The sequence below is a fragment of the Callorhinchus milii genome, unplaced genomic scaffold (genome assembly GCF_018977255.1).
Source record: "Callorhinchus milii isolate IMCB2004 unplaced genomic scaffold, IMCB_Cmil_1.0 Scaffold4, whole genome shotgun sequence".
In the NCBI taxonomy this organism is placed as follows: Eukaryota; Metazoa; Chordata; class Chondrichthyes; order Chimaeriformes; family Callorhinchidae; genus Callorhinchus; species Callorhinchus milii.
This window is the reverse complement of record NW_024704745.1, coordinates 61,405,008-61,429,930: the sequence shown is the minus strand read 5'-3', so window position 1 is coordinate 61,429,930 and position 24,923 is coordinate 61,405,008. Positions and strand designations below refer to the sequence as shown.

The following is a 24,923-nucleotide window of genomic DNA, read 5'->3' as shown; positions in this document are numbered from 1 at the left end:
CCTCAAAATATCCTCTTTATGGGGATACTCTTTCTATGTACCGAAACACTATTTTGACAACATTCAGGTTTGGGAAACCCACACTGGATCCCTCTGAACTCTCCAGTTATCGTCCCAATTCCAACCTGTCCTTCCTTTCCAGGGTCCTTGAATGTGGTTGTGATCTCCCCACTCTGTTCCTTCCTCTCACTCCATTTCTGTATGAGTCATTCCCATCGAGCTTATGTCCCACTCACATTACTGAGAGTGTCCTGGTCAAAGTCACAGACTACATTCTTTTTATCTGCAATCAGGGTGTGTCTTCCTGTGCCTTTTTGTCCTTCTCAATCTCTCTGATGCGTGCTACATCGCTGACCAGTTGGATGGGTAGTGGCTGGGTGGGGAGGGGACTGAGAGAGTAGAGCAGGTGGTGTTCTTCATATGAGATTGAAGAAGAATGAGGAAGAGATGGGGTTAAAAATGTGCAGCATAGGGGCAGTGGAGGAGTAGGGGTCGTGCGATGGAATGGGGGCAAGAGAAAGACAACTGCATATAGGGCTAAATAATGATTGAAAATCTTCAGAATTCCATGGCTTTGGGAAACATTTGACACAAATATAACACATTTAACACAAGGTGGTCAAAAAGCATCTTAATATGTGAGCTTGTGATGCTGCAATTAGAAGGCAGATGTTCTTCACTCACCACTCTGTGTGAATTTGTGGATTCTCTAAAGCAGTGGGGGCCAACCTTTTCGGTCGGATAAAGTCGGATTGGGATTGTTAAGGATACTGTACAATGGAGACACTCAGTCAAGGGGACTGGCCACATGGTCATGAAGCATCCTGAGTGAATTGTTTTTGACACAAGAATGATGGGAACGTATATATGGTTTGGCTAAGCTTTGCCAAAATGAACCATATACATCGGAAGCCGCTTAAATCAGTAGCCGGTTAACTCCGAGTTTGCCTACAAATACAGTCACTCCCATTCCATAGTAATTCCTGTGAAGCGCTTTGAGACGTCCTTCCTACTAATAAGGTGCTATACCAAATACAAGGATTATTATTATTCCCTCCCTCTCTCTTTCCATCCTCGCTCCTTTTTTTTTAACTTCTCCCTTTCTCTCTCCTCCTCCTCCTCCTCCCACCCTTTCTTTCTCCTCTCGCTCACACTGTCATCCCATCCTTCCTCCTTTTTTTTCTCTCTCCTCCCTTCTCTCTTTCCTTCCCCCTTTCTCCGGGTCTCCCCCCTCTCCCTGCTTTCTCTCTCTTTCTTCCTTTCTCCCCTTTCTTTCTCTCTCTCTCTCTCTCTTCTACTTTGCCCCTCTACCCCTTTCTTTCTCTCCCACCCCTTATCCTTCCCTCTCTCCTCCTCCCTTGTCTCTGCCTCTTCCCTCTCCTCGTCTTTTCTCTCTCTCCTTTTTCTTTCTCCCTTTCTCTCTCTATCCTCCTTTCTCTCTCTCCTTTTCCTCCTTTTTCTTTCTCCTCCCTCTCTCTATCCTCCTTCCCCTCTCTCCTCCCCCCTCTCTCTCTCTCCTCCTCTCTCTCTCTCTCTCTACCCTCTCTCCCTCTCTCTACCCTCTCTCCTCCTCTCTCTCTCCCCTCTCTCCTCCTCTCTCTCCCTCCCCTCTCTCCTCCTCCTCTCTCTCTCTCTCCCCTCTCTCCCCCTCTCTCTCTCTCTCTCCTCCTCTCTCTCTCTCTCTACCCTCGCTCCTCCTCTTTGCTCTCTCTCTCCCCCTCTCTCCCTGTGGCTGTGTGTGGCTGTGTGTGTGGTCTGTGGCTGGTGGAGTGGGTGCTGCTGACCATGGATGGGTTGGGGTTGGGGCGGAGGGAGTTGCTGAGCCGTCTGTATGTGGTGGGATTCCTGGTAAGTGGAGCGGCTGCAGAGCAACAAAGTATCAATTCCTTTTTTGCAACCCGGAAGCAAGTGTTACAGTGTCACCAGAGAGAGAGAGAGAGACACACACACACAGCAGTTCACTGCACAGTCTGAGTGGGGCCAACGCGTTTGTTTGTTCATTTAAAAAGAAACTATTTGCAAGTGAATTCTCTGCTGTCCTGAGTCATTCAGTCAGGCACACACAGGGGACCCTCCTCTCCCACCCCCCCCCCCACTGTTCCTGGGGCTCATCGTACAGCGTGTCCAAAGGCCCATTTTGCAGGATTTCCGCAAACCCACCGGGACCCCGACTGGTGACTCAACTCGACGAGTTACCCTTGGCTTCTTGACAGAGAGGCTCGTCAACGCGTCGTGGAAACGCCTTCTCGAAGCGCGCGGCGGGATTTTCACCGCCGAGTGTGGCGACTGCATTTTGTAGGCGAATGCGGTGGCCGACTGAGGGGAACATCGCAACTGACTGACTTAGCTCACAAAATATACAGTCAATTCACTTTACAGTATATTCTGTGAAGCGCTTTGAGACGTCTCAACGACATAAGATGCTATATCAAATGCAAGGATCATTATTATCGTTGCTTTTCAGTGAACAACAACAATTTACACTCATGTAGTGCCGTTCATGCTGGAAGGATGTCTCGAAGGGTTTCGCAGTTACCTGGGCTGTACTCGGCGTATTTGGTGGTGGGGGGGAGGTAAGCGGGTGGGGGGGGGGGGAACTGAGGAGGCCAAAAGCCTGGTCGAAAAGATATGTTTTCAGGTGGGGAGGTAGTGGGCAAGGCAAAAGGACTCCTGAATGGAAGTTCAGAGATCGGGGCAGAATGATTGAAAGCTCACCCACTGATGATCAGGAAGTTTGGGTGGGGGACAAGTTGGTGTTTGCTGAGCAGAGGGAGGACTGTGAAAAGTATCTTCCTTGGTGTATTAAACCATTGTGGGTTGAACCAAAATATGTTCTGGGGAGCATGATTGACTATCCCTGTACATGACTTAAAACAAATCATTCTCTTCACCTCCAGCTGGATTTTGTTGAATGAAATTGAAAGCTGGGGAAAAGAGGGACAAAATCTATTCTAGGTTTCTTAAAACTAAAGTTTATAACATCATGGCCATCGCATTTGTGGATGTTTACAATAAAAACAATCTTTGCATTTGATATTGCCCCTTTCATGTCAGGAGGATATGTCAATCCAATTCACTGATATACTGTGACGAAGGAGGAGGAGAGAGGATAGAGAGAGAGAGAGTGAGAGAGAGAGAAAGGAGGAGGAGAAAGGGTAGAGAGAGAGAGAGAAAAGAGGAGAGAGGGGAAGGACAATTGAGCGATTTTATATTTTAAAGGCAAACACATTTTAAACACAACAGGTATAGTATTCAACCCCACTTATAGGTTTGGGCTATGATACTCATCGACCTTAATAATAATAATAATAATCCTTGCATTTGATATAGCGCTTTTCACGTCGGGAGGACGTCCCAAAGCGCTTCACAGAACACACTGTAAAGTGAATTGACTGTGGGCGAACGCGGCAGCCAATTGCGCACAGCAATGTCCCACAAACAGTCATGGATTGAAAATGACCAATTTTATTATTGTTATTGGTTTTGGAGGGATTATTATTAGGCGTGTGGAGTAAGGAAACTTGCCCAAGGTTTCGCCCTGCCTGGAATTGAACTCAGGTCTCTAGCTTGCAAAGCGAGTGCTCAACCACTGAGCTACAGGACTCCACATAATAGAGTGAGCAACTGAATATGCTCAACGTGATTTAGTACAAAGTCTGGTGCTCATCTGGTAATTCAATTACTCAGGAAGTCATCCACCCCACAGAAATTATTAGCAGCCCTGATCACTTCTGTAAATCTGCTTCAGGTTCTGAGGTTCAGAATTTTTTTTTCGAAAGTTGGAAGCTTCAGTTTTGGAGTGAATAAAAATGTACACCGCAATTCTCATTTCCCAAGTTGACTTTTCTGCAAATTGTAAATACTGTAGCTGTAATTATTACAAACTGTGTGATCCCATATCAGCTAAGCAAGCTTAGCTCTGCATACCATATTTTGATGAATGGACTCAATCCGAGAATCAGCTCAAGTTAATGCAACCTACTTTAGAAATCCAAGCACTTGTACATAGGAATATAGTAAGGATCTAGTGCCTTCATAATTCCACTGACAGTTTTTCTGTAGACAAATTATTTTAACTTTTTTAAACAGTGAAAACCTACATGAATCATTGAAGAACATTGAGTTTAAAATGAATTTGTTAGCATGATATAATTGAGACTTGTGGCAGAATCCATATTAGCTTTCAAAAAGGCAAATGGATAAATATCTAAAAGACAGTAAACTATGGGGAAACGGCAAGTAAATAGGACAGAGACGATTGCTCTTAAAAGAGCCAGCACAGATAGGACGGGCCAAATAACCTTTACTGTGGTGTAAATTTCTATAGTTTTATAGATATTACCACCTGAAGTCCTGTGTGATTCTTGTTCTTGCTGAGCTTCTATTTGTGGGATGAAAAGGAAAGAACCATATTATACTTGGCTAATGTGAACTGCTTGATTGTCAACCAAATATTCATCTTGGCCTTGGAGAAATTGCTCGTTGTCTATGCTATCTCATTCTCTTTGTTGGAGGTTGGTGTGAGAAGCTATTCTGCATGAGGAGTGCTATAGACATGCAAATTGTTGTGTTGATGAACAATGTGCAAGAAATTATTGCAGTGTTGACTCACAGGATGATACTGTGGTATCTTCCTTCCCATTCCTTATCCTTTGTGCTTTTATAGACAAACATACATAAAACAACAAATTACATTTATATAGCACCGTTCACATCAAGAGGACGCCCCAAGGCGCTGGACAGTCAGGGATTTGCACCCAAGCAGGGGGTAGGGATCAGGAGGGGTGAAGATTAGGGAGTGCAGTGGTAAGGTTGGTGACCGAAGGCGCATCCATGAATAGAAATAGAGCAGTTTTGCACCTGAATACATTATAACATTGGGAGCCTGAAATCAACAGGGATTCTATCCCTCTGTGACTTGCATCCAGAAGTTAATCATCATTTGCAGAACCTAGATCCTAGTAACGTGCATCAGGAAGTTCCTGGGTGTATCCCCTAATATTTGTGTACCCTACCTCTTTTCCTTTTGTGCTCGCATATATGCAGAGAGATTCCCAAAAGCCTCCCTTCCTGTTGTCATGCAATTTTAAGCTTTTTATTCATTATTTGGCTTAACTCTATTTTCAGTATATCTATCTTATTGAACATTAACACATTTAAGCGCTCTGAGACCCTACCCTACATGGAGGATGCTATGTAAGTGCAAGTTGTTGTTGTTGTTGTAGCTTCTATTTGTACAATTAGGTTTGCGTAGGATGTATTCATACTTGCAGCAATCAACATAACTTTTACTAGTCTTAATTTTTTTTTCTGTGTGCTTGTGTGTTTAGGATCTATTCGGGGTCAGTTTGATAGTTCCTTTATTAAATCGACACATCAAATGTCTTGGAGGAAGCTCAACAACAACAGGCTTAGTAGGTCAGTATGATAATGATCCCAGTTTTAAAGTGTTAAGTAAAGCAGAATATAAACTTAACTAAGCTTAGCAATTTTTGTTTAGACATTTTCTATGCTAAACAATTTCCTAAAGAGAAATTCTTAGATTCTCACAAATGTCAACATGGATGGAGGCCACTGAAGGTGATAACGTGAATGACGCTTCATGTGCACGGCACATAAGTGGTGTCAGCCTGGCTCAGTGGGTAGCACTCTTACCTCTGAGTCAGAAGGTTGTGGGCTCAAGTCCCACATCGGGACTTGGAACAGCCAATCTAAGCTGACACTCCAGTGCCGTTCTGGGGTTGTGCTGCAATGCTGGAAGTGCTTTCTTTCAGATGAGACATTAAACAGAGTCTCAGGTCGACATTAAAGGTGCCACGGCACTATTCGAAACATGAAGGGAGTTTCTCCTGGTGTACTAATCAACAATCCCCCCAAATAATTAAAAAAATTGGTCATTAAAAATTGGTGAGCTCACAATCCATGACCTCACCATCGAAAAAAATATTGACATCCTCACCGAAACTTGGGTCACCCCAAGCGACACCTTCCCATTAGTTGAGGCGACATCTCCAGGTTACACCTTTCACCAAAATCCACGGCCTAATCGCCATGGCGGTGGTGTGGCTCTCATCTCCCGGTCTCCCCTTGGCCTTTCCCTTTACTCCTCCAGAACCTTCCCCTCCTTTGAACACCTTACCCTCTACCACCCCTCCAGGCTTTCCTTCAAAATTCCTTGTTTACTGTCTCTCCAAGCCTTCCCCCACCTTCCTCTCGGACATCTCCACCCTACTATCTTCCCTCTCCCTCTGCTCTGAACGCCTCCTTATCTTAGGCGACTTCAACCTCCATTTCACTCCTTCCTACTCTACCTCTGCCGACTTCTCCTCCCTCCTCTCTTCCCTCAACCTCTCTCTCCTCATCCACTCCCCCACCTACGACCGTGGCCACCCCCTTGACCTAGTGATCACCCGGGGCCTCACCGTCTTGAACATTGTCAATAAAGCCATCTCGGACCACCACTTCATCTCCCTCAACACCTCAGTACCCCTTTCCCTTTCCCAATCCTCCACCATTACATACCATCCATGGAAAAAAATTTCTGCCCTCTCCCTCTCCACTGCCCTGGAGTCATCTGAACTCCTACACCTCTGGCCCTCACTGACCGATCTCCCCTCCTCACTCTCCTTTCTCCACAACTCCCTCTCCTCCATCCGTGGAGTCCTGTAGCTCAGTGGTTAGAGCACTCGCTTTGCAAGTGAGAGACCTGAGTTCAGTTCCAGGCAGGGCGAAACCTTGGGCAAGTTTCCTTACCCCACACGCCTAATAATCATCCCTCCAAAACCCAAAACAATAATAAATTGGTCATTTTCAATCTACGACTGTTTGTGGGCCATTGCTGTGCGCAATTGACTGCCGCATTCGCCCACAAATATACAGTCAATTCACTTTACAGTGTGTTCTGTGAAGCGCTTTGGGACGTCCTCCCGACGTGAAAAGCGCTATATCAAAATGCAAGGATTATTATTATTATTATTATGGACTCCCTTGCCCCCCTCACCTCCCAAACTGTCTCATACTCCTGTAAATTCCCCTGGTATACCAGCCATTTCCGTTCCCTCACGGCACAAGTGCGAGCTGCCGAACGCGCCTGGACCAAATCCAAATTAACGGTCCATCGGCAGATTTGGCTTCACACCAAGACTTACCACTGTGCTTTTGCCTCCGCCAAATCCTCTTTCTACTCCAAGGTTATCTTGGAGGCAAAGGAAAATCCCAGGCTTCTCTTTTACACCACTATCCGTTCTCCTCCGTCCTCCTTCCCATACCTCGCCCATCCTCTCCTCAAACTCCAACTGTGAGGAGATGCTGGACTTCTTCGAATCTAAAATCGAGAGGATACATTCAGCCACCTCAGCCCCATCCACAGCACCCCCACATCACCTCTCCCTCATGATCCACCCCCCACCCATCCACCCCTATACTCCTTCGACCCTATCTCTCCCTCCTCCCTCACCACGTCTGTCCGCAAACTCAAACCCACCACCTGCTCCCTCGATCCCATCACCACTTCTCTCCTCATCTCCCAGCTCCACCTTCTGGCCCTTCACCTGTTCGATGTCATCAACCTCTCCTTGTCCACCGGTTCAGTTCCCACCCCCCTAAAAACAGCTGTCATCACCCTTATCTTGAAAAAACCTTCCCTGGATCCATCCCTCCTCTCCAGCTACCGCCCCATCCCTAACCTCCCATTCCTCTCCAAAGTCCTGGAACGAGTCGTCACGTCCCAGCTCCGCTCCTTTCTCTCTCGCCATTCCCTCTTTGAACCCCTCCAATCCGGCTTCCATGCTGCTCATAGCACGGAAACAGCTCCGGTCAAAGTCACTAATGACATTCTGAACATCTGTGATCGGGGCTCCCTCTGCCTCCTTGTCCTCCTCGACCTCTCTGCCGCCTTCGACACTGTCAACCACTCCATCGTCATACACCGCCTCTCCACTTTACTCAATCTTCACGGACCTGCCCTTGCCTGGTTCGATTCCTATCTCTCTCACCGTCTCCACTTTGTTGCCTCGGTTTCTCCTCCAGCCCCCACACTGTCATGTCTGGCGTCCCCCAGGGCTCTGGCCTTGGCCCTCTCCTCTTTAATATCTACATGCTCCCCCTTGGTGACATCATCCGCAGACATGGGGTCAACTTCCACATGTATGCGGATGACACCCAACTCCATTTTCTGCCTCCACCCTCAACTCCAGGACCACTGCTGTCCTGACAGACTGCCTGTCGGACATCAAGTCCTGGATGAGGGGAAATTTCCTACAGTTGAATGTGAACAAGACTGAAGCCCTTCTGATTGACTCGAGCCAGCACCTCAGCACCTCAGGGCTCTGGCAGCATCAACCTCCATGTTTGCACACTTCAACTCACCAAGCCAGTCAGGAACCTAGGTGTCTTGTTCAACCCTCAACTGTCTTTTCTCCCCCACATTCAAGTCATGACCCGTTCTGCCTTCCCTCACCTCCGTAACATCGCCCAACTCCACCACTACCTCACCCCTCAGGCCACTAAAACTCTTGTTTATGCCTTCATCACCTCCAGGCTCAACTATGCAAACACCCTGCTTGTCGGCCTTCCCAACTCCTCAGTCCACAGGCTGCAGATAATCCAGAACTGTGCAGTCCGTGTCCTCTCCTGCACCAAACTCCGTGACCCCATGTCCCCCACTCTCGCCCGACTCCATTGGCTCCCTATCTTTCAGAGGATCCAGTTCAAGATCCTGGTCCTCACATACAAAACCCTCCATGGCCTCGCCCCACCCTACCTCTGCGACCTCCTAACACCCTACCAACCCGCCCGTTTCCTCCGCTCAGCTGGCTCCGGCCTGCTCCACGTCCCCCGATCCACCCGCCCCATCATTGGCGGGAGAGCCTTCAGCCACTCTGCCCCCAATCTCTGGAATTCCATCCCCCGGTTACTCCGCCTCACCCCCTCCTTAGCCTTTTTCAAGTCCCGCCTCAAGACTCTCTTCTTTGACCATGCCATCGGCTACCCCACTTCCCCTCCCGTCTCTTCTCCCCCCCCTGATCCCAGCTCGGGTCTGAAATGCTGTACTCTGTCCAGCGCCTTGGGACGTCCTCCCGACATGAAAGGTGCTATACAAATGTAATCTTGTTGTTGATGTTGTATTCATTTCATGGGCTGTTGTGGGACATTGCTGTGTGGAAAACTGACTGTTACGTCATATCATAGAGAGAATTAAAAAGAGGAAGAGAGAAAGAATAGAGAGAAAGAATAACTGCATAGTGTAGTACTGTATTATAACAACAGTATAATTCTTGATGGAAGACATCTTGGTTTGAGAATTTGTATTTTGCTTAATGATCAATTATCCACACTGTTTGCTCATCCATAAAATGACCGATTGCATTTAGTGTAGGTAATTAGAAACAATCCCTGAGGGACACCACTTAATACCGCCCACCATACAGAGAGTGTTCCTTTTATCCAAATTCTCTACTTCTTGCCTCTCATCATGATATTGCCTTGAATTCTATGTGACTTAATTTTAGCAAATATTCTCATATGTGGCACTTTATCAGACAGCTTCTGAAAATCCATATGGTTCTGTGAACTGTAGTGATTGTCCATTTCTCCTCACCTACCCTCACCTACCCTCTGTTTCTTTTAAAGACTATTTTAAATCTGTGTCCTCAGGTTACCCACCCACCCGCCAGTGGAAATAGTTTCTCCTTGTTCACCCTATCGAATCCCCTCATAATTTTGAAAACTTCAAAGTCTCATCTTAACCTTCTCAGCTCCAAGGAGAAAAATCCTAGCTTCTCTAGCCTCTCGTAATATCTAAAGTTCCTCATTCTTGGTACCGTCCTGGTAAATCTCCTTCGCACCATGTCCAATGCCTTGACATCATTACTAAAGTGGTGTGTGCAGAACTGAACACAGTACTCTCGCTTTTTTTAGGTACCTGTCCTGCCATCTTCAAAGATTCACTTATATGAACTCCCAGGTCTCTCTGTTCCTTCACCCCCTTTAAGATTGTACTATCTAGCTTATATAGCCTCTCCTCATTCTTCCAAAATGCATCATTTCGCATTTCTCCACATTAAACTTCATCTGGAGTGGAGTCCTGTAGCTCAGTGGTTAGAGCACTCGCTTTGCAAGCGAGAGACCTGAGTTCAATTCCAGGCAGGGCGAAACCTTGGGCAAGTTTCCTTACTCCATACGCCTAATAATAATCCCACCAAAACCAAAAACAATAATAAATTGGTCATTTTCAATCTACGACTGTTTGTGGGACATTGCTGTGCGCAATTGGCTGCCGCGTTCGCCCACAAATATACAGTCAATTCACTTTACAGTTTGTTCTGTGAAGCGCTTTGGGACGTCCTCCCGACGTGAAAAGCGCTATATCAAATGCAAGGATTATTATTATTATTATTATCTGCCATGTGTCTGCCCATTTTACCGATCTGTCTATGTCTTCTTGCAGTCTGCTACTTTCCTCCTCACCGTTTACTACTTTTCCTAGCTTAGTATCATCTGCAAACTTGGAAATTATACTCCCTATACCCAAGCCCAGGTCATTTATATAGATCAAAAAGAGCAGTGGTCCTAATACCTGGGGGATACCACTGTATATTTCCCTCCAGTCAGAAAATCAACTGTTCACCATAGCTCTCTGCTTTGTCTCTCAGCCAGTTCTGTATCCATGTTGCCACAGTCCCTTTAATACCATGGGCTTTTATTTTGCTTACAAGTCACTTTATCAAACGCCTTTTGAAAATTGATAGAAACTACATCAACTGCACTACTTCATCCACCCTCTCTGTTACTTCATCAAAAAAACTCTTATCAGATTTGTTAGACACGATTTGCCTTTAACAAATCTGTATTGGCTGTCGTTTATTAATCCATATTTTTCTAAGTGAAAATTTATTTTGTTCCGGAATATAGTCTCTAGAAGTTTCCTTACTGCTGACAATACTGAACTTGGAAAATATCACTGTGAAGATTGATACTGAACTTCCTGTTGAAACTGGATTGTGCCAGCTCAGCAAAGTGTTCCTTTCTTTATTAGAAAGGTTTTCTTTGGCAAATTTAGTTTGTCAGTAAATCTAAGATGATGTCTGACAGTATTTTTAAGCATAACTGTTACAATTCAACAGATATTACTAAACACCATATTTTTCAAAAGACTAAAGAACCAAATAAATTCTGTTGAATAAAAACTGAGTGGTTGCATTTTTGTTTCAGGTTCTGTTTATGGGATCCTGCAGCTATTTTCCGGTACAGTGATTGTAAGTATGACAGTATTTTAGTAATATCGGAATAGAAACCAAAATTGAACTTAATATTTTGGCAATTGATCTGATCTTACAGTTATCAACTGTATTGTAAAAGAACTTAATGTTCTCACGGTATGGGAAAGGTAGTTTTGTTTACTCTGGGCATGCAGTCAATTATATTATGGAGGATATGGAGCTCTATGCAGTAAACTGATACTAATCGTAGTCTGGCCTGTCATTTACATTTGGGAATAAAAACATTCCAACACTAGTATTCACATTTGTGAGGTGGAATTTCAAGCTAGGATACAAAGCAAAGAAGTTCCTCAGTGAACTGTTTATTTTACCAATGATACACAATTAACTAGTTCCCACCCAACACCACCTTCTCTTCCTTCCTCCCTCCCTCCCTCCTCACTCATTCACTCCCAATCACACACTCATGCATGTATAAATGCAAGCATACAAAAGTCCTCATATTTAGGTGCTTGAAAATAGGAGGAGACCATTTCCTCCATCAAGCGCATCCCATATCCCACCTTTTCTCCTCATCCCTTAATATCTCTACTTCTGAAGTATCTGTCTGTTTTCCCTTTATGATTCTGCTCTAAAACCTTCTGGGCAGGCCTTTCCACATTTTTCACTCCACAGAACATGCTAAGTCTACTTAGCTTCTCATTATAGCTGAACTCTTAATAGCTGGTATTAATCTAATGAATCAATGCCAAAGCTAGTATATACTTCCTAAAATTAAATGGTCAAAAATGAACACAGCATAACTGCATAGTGAATTCCTCTGCTTCCATTTAAATCCATTGAGCTCCAATGGGTTGCGATATTGGAAAAAAAAATGTAGTTGCAAACCTGGTGTGTGAGGTTACTAGGAATTCGATGTATCTGTACAGTGCACTTTTGAACCAGCAGTGTGAAGCTAAGTGTTTATTTAGCAATCTTTTACAGGTACATTGTAGGGATAGAGATGGATAGGCAATGGTGTAAGAGGAGGTTAGAGACATAATGAGAGACAGATAGAGAATTAGAGAAAGGAAGTGCCACAGGGAGAGAAAGAGTAGCTGCATAGTGTAGTACTGTATTGTAACAATATAATTCTTGATGGAAGACGTCTTGGCTTGAGAATTTGTATTTTGCTTAATGATCAATTATCCACACTGTTTGCTTATCCATAAAATGACCGATTGCATTTAGCATAGATAATTAGCAATAATCCCTGAGGGACACCACTTAGTACTGCCCACTACACAGAGACTTTCTTTTATCCAAATTCTCTACTTCTTGCCTCTCAAACAAATTCCTGTCCATATCATGATATTGCCTTGAATTCTATGTGACCTTATTTTAGCAAATAATCTCATATGTGGCACTTTATCGGACATCTTCTGAAAATCCATATGAATGATATCCATTGATGTTCTTTCATCTATTGCCTCAGCAATCTACCTGTGTGCTAAATCAGATTGTTAATAATGTATACTTTGGGATTGTGGACTTAAGGTCAGAAAAGAACATTGTGTGAAGAAGAGCTTTGTGCAGAGAATGAAAATGAAATAAGTATTCTATTATCCACAAAGAAATCTGTTCTTTCACAAAACCAAGCTAACTCCCAGTTTTGTGCATACTTATCCAGCATTGCTGATGAAATATGATGCATTTATGAAAAGTGAATTACTGTGTGAAACGCTGGGCCTCAATTCAGAAAAGACATATGACGCATGGAAAATGGGAGAGTAGTTCAAGTAGTTGCTTGTAGTTAAAGTATCGTAAATTAGGTCAAAAAATTCACTGGTACAGAGTGAATCTATTGTTAACCTTCAAAATTTTGAAAGGTTTTGGGAAAGTAAATCATAAAATATTATTCCTATTCTTTGATGGATCAGTTATATGGGACACAAATTTAGGATTGCAAATGAAGTGGAAATAGACGAGGTTCGAAGAAACCTGAGCCTGAAACCCTTATAACATTTGTCAAAACAGTTGGAGGCAGCAAAAAGGCAAATAGAATACTGGGATGTATTGCTAAATCAATTAAATTTAGATCCCCAGACGTAATTCTCATTGAATGTACAGTCCTCTGCTCAGACCTTACTTTGAATACTGCATACAGTTCTGTCCCCACCTCATGAAGAAGGGCCTTCAGTTCATCCGATCCCTTTCCTCCAGAACACCCACCCTATCGTCCAGGCCCTAGAGGCAGTGCAGAGGAGAGCAACAAAGATGCTCCCCAGTGTTAGAGGAATGAGCTATGAAAAACGATTAGACAAGCTAGCACTCTTCAGTCTTGAGAAAAGAGAACTCAGAAGGGACATCACAGAGGTGTAGAAAATTTTAAATGGGATTGAAAAAGCAAATGCAGAATAATACAAGAAAACTATTAACCTTGAGATAATAATGCAACAAGACAGTGGAACAAGAGAAGATAGGTTTAGAGTTGTAAAGGGCAATTTTAGGAAGCTTTTCTTTACACAGAAGGTATTCATCGATTGGAACAGCTTGACAGGAACGGTGGTAGAGGGGAGGACACTGCACTCATTTAAAATGCAGCTTGATGCTATGATGGGGAGATGGTAAGGCTGGTGATCTGTCGGGACAAGATCCCATGGGCCAAAAGGTCTTCTTCAATCAGACCAATTTTTTGAACTTGTGATTTAAAAGAGGATTGAATAAACATTTGAAGAGAAAGACTATAAAGGGGATGGAGACAGAGGAGAGAATTGAAATGAGATAAAATAGCTTCAAAGGAGAAGTTGGCAAAAGCGGAAGCTCATTAGATCAAATCGTCTCCTATGCTGTTATTTTCATGATTTTGCAAGACCACATTGTATGAACTGATCTAATGCAAGAATTATTATAACTACAGCCTGGCGTCTCTGTCAACACACCAGATATCTCGAGGTTAATAGTTTTCTTGGAGTTGTTACCTTTTATTGAAATGCAGTGCATAGTGAATTCTTGGCTGAAGAAAAGATTCTGGCAAACATTAATTTAACAGGAATCCATGAACCACATGATTTGCCCTTCTTAGGACTCAATGAACAGCTTTGTGATGTGAGTTATGATATCTATCCTGCTGAAGTTAAATGCGTGACTTAACACAAGGCATGCCTTTAAATAGAGTAACACTAATTTGCAGTCAAAAATAACAAAAACAACAAAATTACATTTGTATAGCGCCTTTCATGTCGGGAGAACTTCCCAGGGCGCTGGACAATCAATGTTTCGGAACCGAGCTGGGGGTCAGAATTGGGGAGGGTGGAGAGCAGGGGGGGAAAGGAGAGTGATTGAAGGGACGGTCAATCTTCGATCACCCTCCTCGAATGAGGGGGAAGGCAGAATGGATCATGGTATGGATGTGGGGTAGAAAGAATAGTTGAGGGTCAAACCACGACCCCAAGGTTCCAGACTGACTTAATAAGGTGGAGTGTGCATCCTTGGATGGTGATGCTATCAGCGCCTGAGGTGTGGAGACGGGAGCCACTCAGGAGAGCCTCAGTCTTGTTGACATTCAACTGAAGAAAGTTAGCTCTCATCCAGGACTGACAGACATTTTTTCAGGACACAAGTGGTCCTGGAGTCGAGGGTGGAGGTAGAGAGATAGAATTTGGTGTCATCTGCATACATATGGAAATTGATCCCATGTCTGCGGATGATGTCACCAAAAGGGAACATATAGATATTGCAAAGGAGGGGACCAAGGACAGAGCCCTGAGGAACTTCACACAAGACGGTGCAGGGACTAGAGGAGAAGCTGTTGTGGGGATGAAGTGGAGATGAATGAAGTGGACGAGAAGGCAGAGGGAGCCCTGATTGCAGATGGACAAAATGTCATTTGTCACTTTGACCAAAGCTGTTTCTGTGCTGTGGGTGACAGGGAAACCTGAGGAAGATTGTGGGAGGGTCGAGGAGGGATAGGAGGCGGAGAGGGCGGTGGGAGAGAAGGGTTGAGCGAGAATAGTGGAGGGTAGGGGACAGAGGTGGGAGCATTTTTGGGGAGAAGCAGCTCGGGTTGGTGGCGGCAGTCAAATTGCACATGCCGAGACTGGACAGTGTGGCTGGGGGTGTGGGGGTTGGGGGGGGTATTAAGACAGAAACCCTTGATTGATTTGTTGTAATCTGTCAGGTATATATTCACATTTTGGGCATCAAATTTGAATTTGTCCACGCTGTAAAGTAATACAACAATCTTTATAGTTTGCAATGAGTTTACAATAATGTAAAGTATGGTTTATCAAACATGTGTGAATAGTAGAAAATCATTGTCTCTGCTTATGAAGATAATTTTCATGCACAAAGCTCTACTTTTCATAATATTTTCTCCTGATCATAGATCCATAACCCTAAAGTGTACATTATTATCAGTCTCATTTTGAAACTTGCAACACAGGTGGGGATTGCTGAGGTGTATATATCACAATTTGTGAATGCTGGATTTGACATTTGTGTTAGGCTGATTTCTTCTCAAGATAGTGACTCTTTTCTGGGAGAAGGTTCCATGGAGTTGAACACCTGTAGAACCATAGAAATTTACCATAGAGAAGAAAGCTAATCGGCCCATTGTACTTCTTCTGGCTTTCTGAAACAGCTCCCCATTTCGTCCCACTCACTTCCCATTTCCCCATATCTTTTTATATTTTTCCTCTTGAGATATTATAAGTGGCCAAGCAGCCAACTCCGATCATTTCATTACCCATTGTCCACACATGCCTTTTCAGCAGGGAAGGATTGGAGAGGGAATCACTGGATAATAATAATAATAATCCTTGCATTTATATAGCCCCTTATCAGGTCTTCAAGACATCTCAAAACGCTTCACAGGATATACTGTAAAGTGGATTGACTGTAGGTTGATTGTATATTGGGCGAAACGCTGCAGCCAATTTCTAACAGCAGTGACCCACAAACAGTCGTGCATTGAGTGACCAATTTATTATTGTTTTTTTTTTGGGGGGGGGAAGGAAACGCGCTACTTCTGATGACTGTCTCAGAAAGTCAAAAACACAATATGGTGGGGGAGGGAGGATTCCCTAATAAAATAATAATCCTTGCAATTGAGATATCGCACCTGATCACATCGTTGAGACATGTCAAAGCGCTTCACAGCATATACTGTAAGGTGTAGTGGCTGCGTATTTTATAGTTGAAACGCGGCAGCCAGTTGCGCACAGGAGTGTCCTGCAAACAGTGGTGGATTGAGTGACCATTATTATTAATATTATTTATATTTTAAATAGTGGGTGGGAATGGGGAGGTGGGTGGGGAGGAAATACACACATGGTTAAGGATCAGTGATGGTGATCAGGGACAGGAATGCCCCTGTCTGCCTTTTCAGTGGACCTTAAAGATTCCAGTGCTCTGGCCTACAACCCTCCAATTAAAATTGGTCAGTCATTCACTTCATGGCTATTGTGGACATTGCTGTGTCTAAATTAGCTGCTTTGTTTGCGCACAAAACACAGAGTCACACCACTTTATAGTATATCCTGTGAAGCACTTTGGGATGTCCTCCTGACATGAAAGTGCTATACCAAATGTGAGGATTATTATTGTTATAATCTTAGCTGATGTTTCTTCCCCATAGCCCATATGCACTGAGGCTAACAGTGGATATGGCCTTCTATTTCCTAAAGGCTGAGATCAGCTAACTCAGCACTGACAAGGGCTTGAACATGGGAACAGTTTGTGTGATGCTGATTCACTTTTTACCAACTGAGCTTTTGACGAAACCTTTACTAGAACAGTATCTTGTTGTCAAAACCACTTCCTATTTCTCTTCTAATTAGAGCTGCTAATTGCTAACCTACAGCCGAATGTCAGCAAGACAGAAGCCATATTTTTGGCTCCCGTCTTCTCTCATGCGAGTCTGAATTCCTCAACCTCCCCGTTGACTAGCTGAACTCGTGCGTAATTTAGGGGTCAGGTTCAATCCCCAACTTTCCTTTCAACCACACATCGGTTACCTGACCAAGATCACTTTTTTCCACCTCCACCACATTGCCAACCTCCGTCCATGCCTCACAACCGATGCAACTGAAACCCTCTTCCACGCCTTCATCTCGCCCGGCTGAACTATTCTAATGTCCACCTCGCTGGTCTCCCCAGCTCCACCATACTCAAAATCCAATTATTTCAAAACTCTGAAACTCAAACTTTCTCCTTCAATCCCTCCGCCTTGCCCCTTCACTTCCCACCTTCAAATTCCACCTAAAGACCTTTCTTTTTGATTGTCCTTGGGGTCGTCTTCCCTCTCCCTTGCCCCCTGGCTCGTTGTCAGACTCTGCCACTGTGAAGGGCTCCGGTACAGTACCCAACGTGAAGGGAGCTATACAAATACATGTTGTTGTAGAGGCCTGACACTTCATTATAGCATCCAGGTGATGAAGTCTCATAAGGTAGTCAGCAGGGAGATCGCACTGCATGGCTGATCATGCTGCTACTTCTCTCTCATTTAGACTTTAATTTTTTTATATATCATGAAAAACCTGAGGTAAAGTTACAGGAAAATGAAATGATATAGCTTCTATTTGTGTCAATAAACATTAAAATATATCCCACCCTATTTTCCTTCTGCTGCAGCTGTTGTGAAGCCATTTTCAATGGCATTTGACATCAGTTGACTTCTTGCTTCTCACCTTCAAAGCCCTCCATGGTCTTGCTCCCGCCAACCTCTGAAACCTCCTAACCCCCTACCATCCTGCCTGCTCCCTCTGCTCAGCGGGCTCCAGCCTGCTTCATGTCCCCCGTCTCGCCCGCCCCAACATTGGCAGGCGGGCCTTATACCACTCTGCTCCCACCATCTGGAACTCCATCTCACAGTCCCTCTATCCCGCTCCCCTCCTTGCCTCTCTCAAGACCCTCCTCTTCAACCGTGCTTTCGATCACCCTGCTTCCCCCACTGCCCTCCACCCTCCCCGATCCCGAACCCCAGCTTGGGTCCGAAACTCTGACTGTCCAGCACCTTGGGATGTCCTCCCAATGTGAAAGGCATTATATAAATGTAATTGTATTGTTGTTTTTGTTGTTACACTTCTATTTCTTTTACCAGGGCTCTTGGAGTGATGTTGTAGGAAGACAACGCGTGTTACTGGTGTGCCTCATCCTGAGTGGATTGAGCTATGGTCTACTTGGTATTTCATCCAGCATCTTTCTCTTGATATTGGCTAGGATTCCCATGGGTGAGTGTGTAACGTTAACATATATGGGCCCTCTACTCATTGGTATGCAAACTATTTGCACTATGCCTGCGGCTGAAAATAAAACTTCAAGAGATTCCTATAAGTAATATGAGCTCTTTAACCTCAACAAAACACTTCAGAAACAGATTTTTTTATGGCAAACAGTGCCCTATGATTTGGTTTTGCAGAGATTTGATTTAGGTGTGTTCTCACTGGGTTTGAATCGTATCAATTTTTTTTGTAATGGATGTTGGTTTGGGGACCTTGACATTTCTGGGATATTTGCTCGTGGGGCACATTTCATTCCATCTCCAGCTGCTGAATTCAAGTCCTATATATTTCTTTACTTCTTACTGGTTGAAACAAAAAGTACATCATTCAGGATGACTGGTGTCTTTTATCAATTTCTGTTTTTGTGTGTGTCCTGTGGTGCTACGTTAATGAACACATAATTCAATTAACAGCATGGTATGTTTTGCTTGAACGGGACATTAATGGTATGTCACACCATGTGACAGTTTATATTAATAGCAAAGATCATTGAATGGAGTGAACTATGTAGAGTGCATAACTGCTATAGAGTTTCTTCTGTAAGACTCCTACCTAACAGTGGTGCTGAAACATGTATTTAATTTGAAATTTAATTTGAAGAAAATTATAGTTGGAAAATATTATTGGCCAAATTATTTTTACAATGTATGGTAACTTTATGCCATTTAACAGCAATAATTTGTGTAGTAGTAGCAGCTTTTACATAGGATGAACACCTAGAAGCTCTTCGTTTCAGATATTCTCATTTCACGTGACTTTCTAGAGCCTTGGGACACCCTTCCGATGTGAAAGGTACTATACAAATGTAATGTGATGGGATTATGGAGTTTAGACGGGGTGGGTATATGAGCAGAGTTTTGAATTAGTTAGATTTTGTGGATAGTGGAGCTGGGCTAGTGAGACCGAGAAGGAGAGCATGGAATAGTCAAGGAAGTGACAAAAAGCATGGACTTTTAGCTGCGTTGGGTGTGGGTGTTAAGTATGCTGATGGGTTTCCGCAAGTGTCAGACACACAGCCAACCAAAAAAAAGCACAGTTAAAATTCGTTGACTTTCTGTGTTGTTTAATGTGTGTATCCTAACACTTCCTGATTTTGTGTAATTCCAGGTATCTTCAAGCAGACTCAATCCATTTTAAAAGCTATTCTTTCAGACCTGGTTTCTGATCAAGACCGCACTCAAGTGTTGGGAATGCTTAATGGGATGTCCAGAATGGGATTCATTCTGGGGCCTGTTCTTGGTGGATATCTTGTTGAGTTGGATGGGGGCTTCTACATAAATTCCTTCATTTGCAGTTTCATTTTTTTCCTAAATGCAGGTATGTTTCCTTAAGCATGCACTCTATAAGATGAACCCGGGTACAATTAAGTGCAATAACATTTACATTTAAAGATGCAATTATTCAGATGTCAGCCTGGCTTAGTTGATAAACCTCTGAGTCACAGGGTTGTGGGGAATGGGGACCCTTGCTGTGCATAAATTACCTGCTGCAATTGACCTACAAAATACAGACACCACAGTTTGCAACAAATCCTGTCACTTTGAGATGTCCTTCTAGCATGAAAGGCACACCAAAAGAGCTCTTTTATATTATAATAACAGTGTTGTGCTATATTTCACTGTTGCTCTGACAAATAACCTCAGTGGTATATTTTCTGTATTTAGCTCATATTTAATCGTTAATGATAGTTTATTCAATGGATCTAGGCTCCACCACTCTAAAGTGACTTTTTTAGTTTTTACAAAATACAAGCACCATCATGTCCCAGGTTATAGAACATGTTGCCACTTGGATGGAATCAGCACATTCTCTTCTGTTGATTCCGACCCAGATCCTCATAACTTGATATACATCTCATACCTGTCCAGGCAATGCTCCCAATTGCTCTGCACTGGCTGCAAATGTTATACCGTTTGCTCTTAGGTTATTTGTTCTTGGTACTTTCAAAAATATCACTTGGTCTATTTTCTACATCTCACTTTACCATATTTAAATAATGATCACATCTCGTCGTAAGCAAGCAGTACAGACAAACAATGCCATTCTTTCTTACTAGCCGGTCAGGACACATTGTCAGCCTCAGATTTCCTGGGCAAGAATAGTGTGCAACCAGTACACTCCATAGCACTGGGGTGTTCCCTTTGCCACATTCCTTCTGAAGGAGTAATGTGGTTGTAAGAGCCTCTGGAGACAACAGGGCCACTTATGTTATGTTGCACTGCTGACATCAGTGCCAGAGTCACATTATAAATACAGCATAACATACTGTACCCACCTAACCTGCTCGAACAGAGCTTTCTGTTCTTATGGTCACTAATATTGTTTTTATAAGAGTTCTTAAATGTCCTTTTCTCTGCATTATGAGAGCAGCCTGGTTAACATCTCAGTGTTTTAGTTCACAAACGACTGTTTATGGGAGGTCGCTGTGCGCTGCATTTCACCCACAAAATGTATAGTCACTACACTTTACAGTATATTCTGTGAAGAGTTTTGAGATGTTTCAAAGACATAAGGACTATTTGAAATGCAAAGATTATTATTATTAGAAAGACGCTGGTGCAGATAAGCACCTCAAGAGTGACTGGCTTGCATTTTATAAATTAGCTTGCTTGAACCATAATTTTAAGATGTTAAAGTGTAGCTTGTAAACTATTAGTTCATTGGGAGTGTGACAGCACTAATGTGAGGATCAAGTGGTATTTCTTTCACCCACAAAATACACAATCAGTTCATCTTACAGTCTATCCTGTGAAGCGATTTGAGACGTCTCAACAATGTGATAGGTGTTATATGAGATGCAAGGATATTATTAAGTATCACTCCCTGCAAAATCCATCAGACATAAATGTATTGGCCAATTATCAGCTTTCAGTTATTGGATGGTTAAACGGTATATTCCTTGTACTGTTAGTTACCAGAGTCATTGCCTACATTAGTCTGTTATTGGGAAGGTATTTTATTTCATTCTGTGTTGCCAGTATAGGTGCTGTCTGGTGTTTACCATATAAAGAATGGCTTCACAGTCAAGAAACTTCACTGCACTCAACAGCAGAAGTGAAAGAAAATGAAGAAAATTGCACTCCTTTATTGAATCAAAAAAAGAGGAATAGAACTGTAGGCTATTTGGTTATGAAAGCCAATGGTACGCGGAAATCAAAGACATCTCAATCCCTCTGGAGCCAATGTCTGTCGGTGGGACAAAAGATACAGGGGGTGGTTTGTTCAAATCTTTGGGATGTGTTTCTTGTAAGGTTTTTGATGTCCCTCGCTGTCCTCCTTTACTACAACAACTTTTTTTTGGCTGTTGAAGAAAGATTTGGTGTATCTCCCAGGCTGATCGGGTACCTCATCAGTTATGGTGGAATGATTGGAGCGCTGTCAGGTTTCACAACTGGGTACATCACTAGGCTGTACAACAACAACATCCATTTGATGAAGTTACATTCAAGCATCCTCACGTTCTCAGTTCTTCTGCTGTATTCCATCACTACTTCCATTTGGGTAGTTGTGTTTTGTACGACTGTTTTTAATTTTTCAACCACTATTGGTTCCATGTGTACCACTGCCATGGAGCTAAGCCGAGACGAGAGCCAAGCCAGAGGGACACTCATAGGAGCTGGTCAGTCAGTGACTGCTGTTTCACGTATACTTGCCTCAATCCTTTCAGGGATTGTTCAGGAATTCAATGTGTGCGGGCCCCCAAAACTCGGGGCAGCTTTAGCTTTACTGGCTATCTTCATCATGATCATTGTTCAGGCAGAGCTTAGGCAAAACACCAAGATTAAGTTAAATTAAAGAAACTCAGAAATAAATTCTTGTGTTAAGTGAAATGTTCGAGGAAATGCTTTGATGAAAGTGCAAAAATGTGGTTTTTCTTTCCATCTGCTTGGTTTTAACATGTGGTTAACAAGAGCACAGAGTGAACATACGAAATAACAGCAGAGATCTTATTGTGGGCAATGTTATTTCATCAAACTGTGCTACCAATGGGAGATCAAACCCTGATTCTCCAAATGACAAATGCAAAATCAAACCCAAATCCAAGATTAATATATTTAGTTTTAAAAAGGAGAAAGAGCACAGGGTGTAATAAATCATGAGAGTACAATTTGAGTGAAATATGAAGTTCAAGTGAAACCAGGGATTCTTACAGCCTTAACTTCACTGCTAGATGTTTCACTAACAAATTCATGTTAATATCTCCACAACAAACTCAGCCAGCCAGTGGCTAGGCTGCAAGGTTTCTTTACTGTTTCTGGGTTTCTGGGTCCTGCAGGGATTTTCTTGATGTAGTCCCAGGATAAAAAGGGAGCTCAGGTGGTCCGCTTACAGCTTTTGCATCATCCAGGCTCCACTCCTTCTCAAGTACAATACAAATTCCCTTTAGAGCAGGGGTGGGCAAAAGACTGCCCGTGGGCCATATCCAGCCCACCAAATGATTCTATCTGGCACGTCATTAGCAGGCTCCAAAACTACTGATCATAAAATTAGAAGAAAAACAACCACTTGCGTTTATATAGCGCCATTCTCTCAGGGTCATATTTCGAAGCGCTTAGATTTCTTTTGCACTAATCTACTGCTATACTGGAAACATTGACCAATTTGTAGCTATCATCCAGGGGAATATGGGGAGGGGTGATGGAAAATCCTGGAAGTGGTCAGGACATCCTCTGGTGACATATCTAGAAAAGAAAAAATTGTAAGCGAGTCGTGGACAGTCACCTCTGAATGTCGGACTTTGGTCGTCCGATACCTGAGCCAGCCAAATCTACACTAGTCCAAGTAATTCATCAGATTGCCTAACTCATGAATAAATTTGGAGGCAAAGACTTGGCATTAAGGACTGTGATTCTGCCGGCTTGTCTCATGTTAATTCGCCAGCCAATTTCCTAATGGGTAAATATATTAGGATTAGGGAGGAGGCCCCAAAGTGTTTGATGTCCCAAAGGCTGATAATGTAGTACCAGCTGGAAATCCAGACTTTGATTGGCAGACTGTCCAGTTTGAGTGGTTTCCAGCTGTACCCTCAATAGGCACTTTGTTCTGCCGAATGCTTTGCTATTTTCCAACTAGCAGTTGTATTTTCTGAGCGCAGGTAAGTATTGTAGATGAGTGTGTACCAGATAGGGATTGAGCAGTGTAGAACTCGCAAACTATTTTTCATGTGAAGGGGTTTCAGTGGTTGAAATTAGGGGATTTAAGTATAGTCCTGGAATGTGCATCAGACTCAAAAAAAGACGGAAGGGGCAATTCGATAGAGGTGTATGAAATGAAAGGTTTAGAACATTTGGATGCAGATATGTTTTTTTCTGGCATGTGAAAAAAAGAATAAGGACAGCAAAAGCGTCCAGGAAATGCGGGAGAATTTTCTTTAGTAAAAGGGGAGAGGTAGATGGAACAAACTACCAGCTCAGATGGTTAAACAAGAAAGTATAGGCCCAAAACTCCACCTTGCATTAGTCTTTGTGTTTAAGAACTGCAGAAAACCAACTTCTAAATGAATACTGATTTTAGGTATTTTCAACAATTCTGTGCGATCTTAAATTTTAAGGCAAAATGGTTTCTCAGGGTAAGATGAGGTGTAATTTCAATGGTTTCAAAATGAACTTGACAAGTTCCTTCCTTTGAAATAATAAATAATATTCCTTGCATTTAGCAACTAGCTATGTCAAAACAACTAGCTTTACATACAACACAATCATTAAAGAAAAGTGAAAGTGTAATGTTCAAAAATGTTGATCTGCATACTCGCAAGAATTATTTCATTGAAAATTCATAAGGAAACTTGAAAAATGCTGCACATTATATAAATGGCATTATGTTTGGAAGACGAAAAATGGATTTATTTTGACTTTAAAACATTTGTTGTTTTGTGGAAAAAAAGAAACCAATATGTGTACATCACTCATCTGCAAAGATCATTAACTGCCTCTTCTTTATCCAGAAAGGTGCATAGTTTCCATATTTTCGGAGTAATCTTGCAAGCTAAGTTTAGGTGGGATTTTAGTTCTTTTTATTTTAAATTGTAAATGTGTTTGTAATGGAATCATTTTATTTGTGCTTTAATTAAAAATAAAATCCATACAACTTTCTTTGAGTTTGTGGTTGTGTTTTAACCAAGTGATTGGATAAAATAACTAGCTTTACACACACTTGTTAGAACAGTGAAAGTCTAATGTTCAAAGATGTTGATCTGCATACTCTCAGTAACTATTTAATTGAAAATTCATAAGGAATTTGTAAGTTCTGCGCAATATATAAATGGAATTATGTTTGAAAGAAGTAAATGGATTTCTTGTGGCTGTTACAGAATGATTTATAAAGAAATAATCGGTGTGGAAATATATGATACAAACTCAGGGTGACCGATAGGCAAATCCAAACAAATTTACACAAGATCACACACTGCAAGTCACGTCAACACAAGGTATTACCATTGGAC

At 42.8% G+C, this 24,923-nt stretch overlaps 1 protein-coding gene across 1 annotated transcript; it reads left to right on the top strand.

Annotated features, from left to right (window-relative positions):
• Window positions 1-1,758: 1,758 nt before the first annotated feature.
• mfsd9 (major facilitator superfamily domain containing 9) lies at window positions 1,759-24,566 on the top strand. Its single transcript, XM_007885205.2, has 6 exons — window positions 1,759-1,848; window positions 5,331-5,418; window positions 11,212-11,255; window positions 18,301-18,430; window positions 19,589-19,798; window positions 21,465-24,566. Exons 1-6 carry the CDS (start codon window positions 1,786-1,788, stop codon window positions 22,274-22,276), a joined length of 1,347 nt encoding a protein of 448 aa, XP_007883396.1. The 5' UTR covers window positions 1,759-1,785; the 3' UTR covers window positions 22,277-24,566.
• The last annotated feature ends 357 nt before the right edge of the window (window positions 24,567-24,923 follow it).

Coding starts and splice junctions, on each gene's coding strand:
- mfsd9 (XM_007885205.2), top strand. CDS start 1,786: ATGGATGGGTTGGGGTTGGGGCGGAGGGAGTTGCTGAGCCGTCTGTAT. Junction 5,419..11,211: donor AACAACAACAGGCTTAGTAG/GTCAGTATGATA, acceptor TTTTTGTTTCAG/GTTCTGTTTATGGGATCCTG. Junction 19,799..21,464: donor CATTTTTTTCCTAAATGCAG/GTATGTTTCCTT, acceptor TTGCCAGTATAG/GTGCTGTCTGGTGTTTACCA.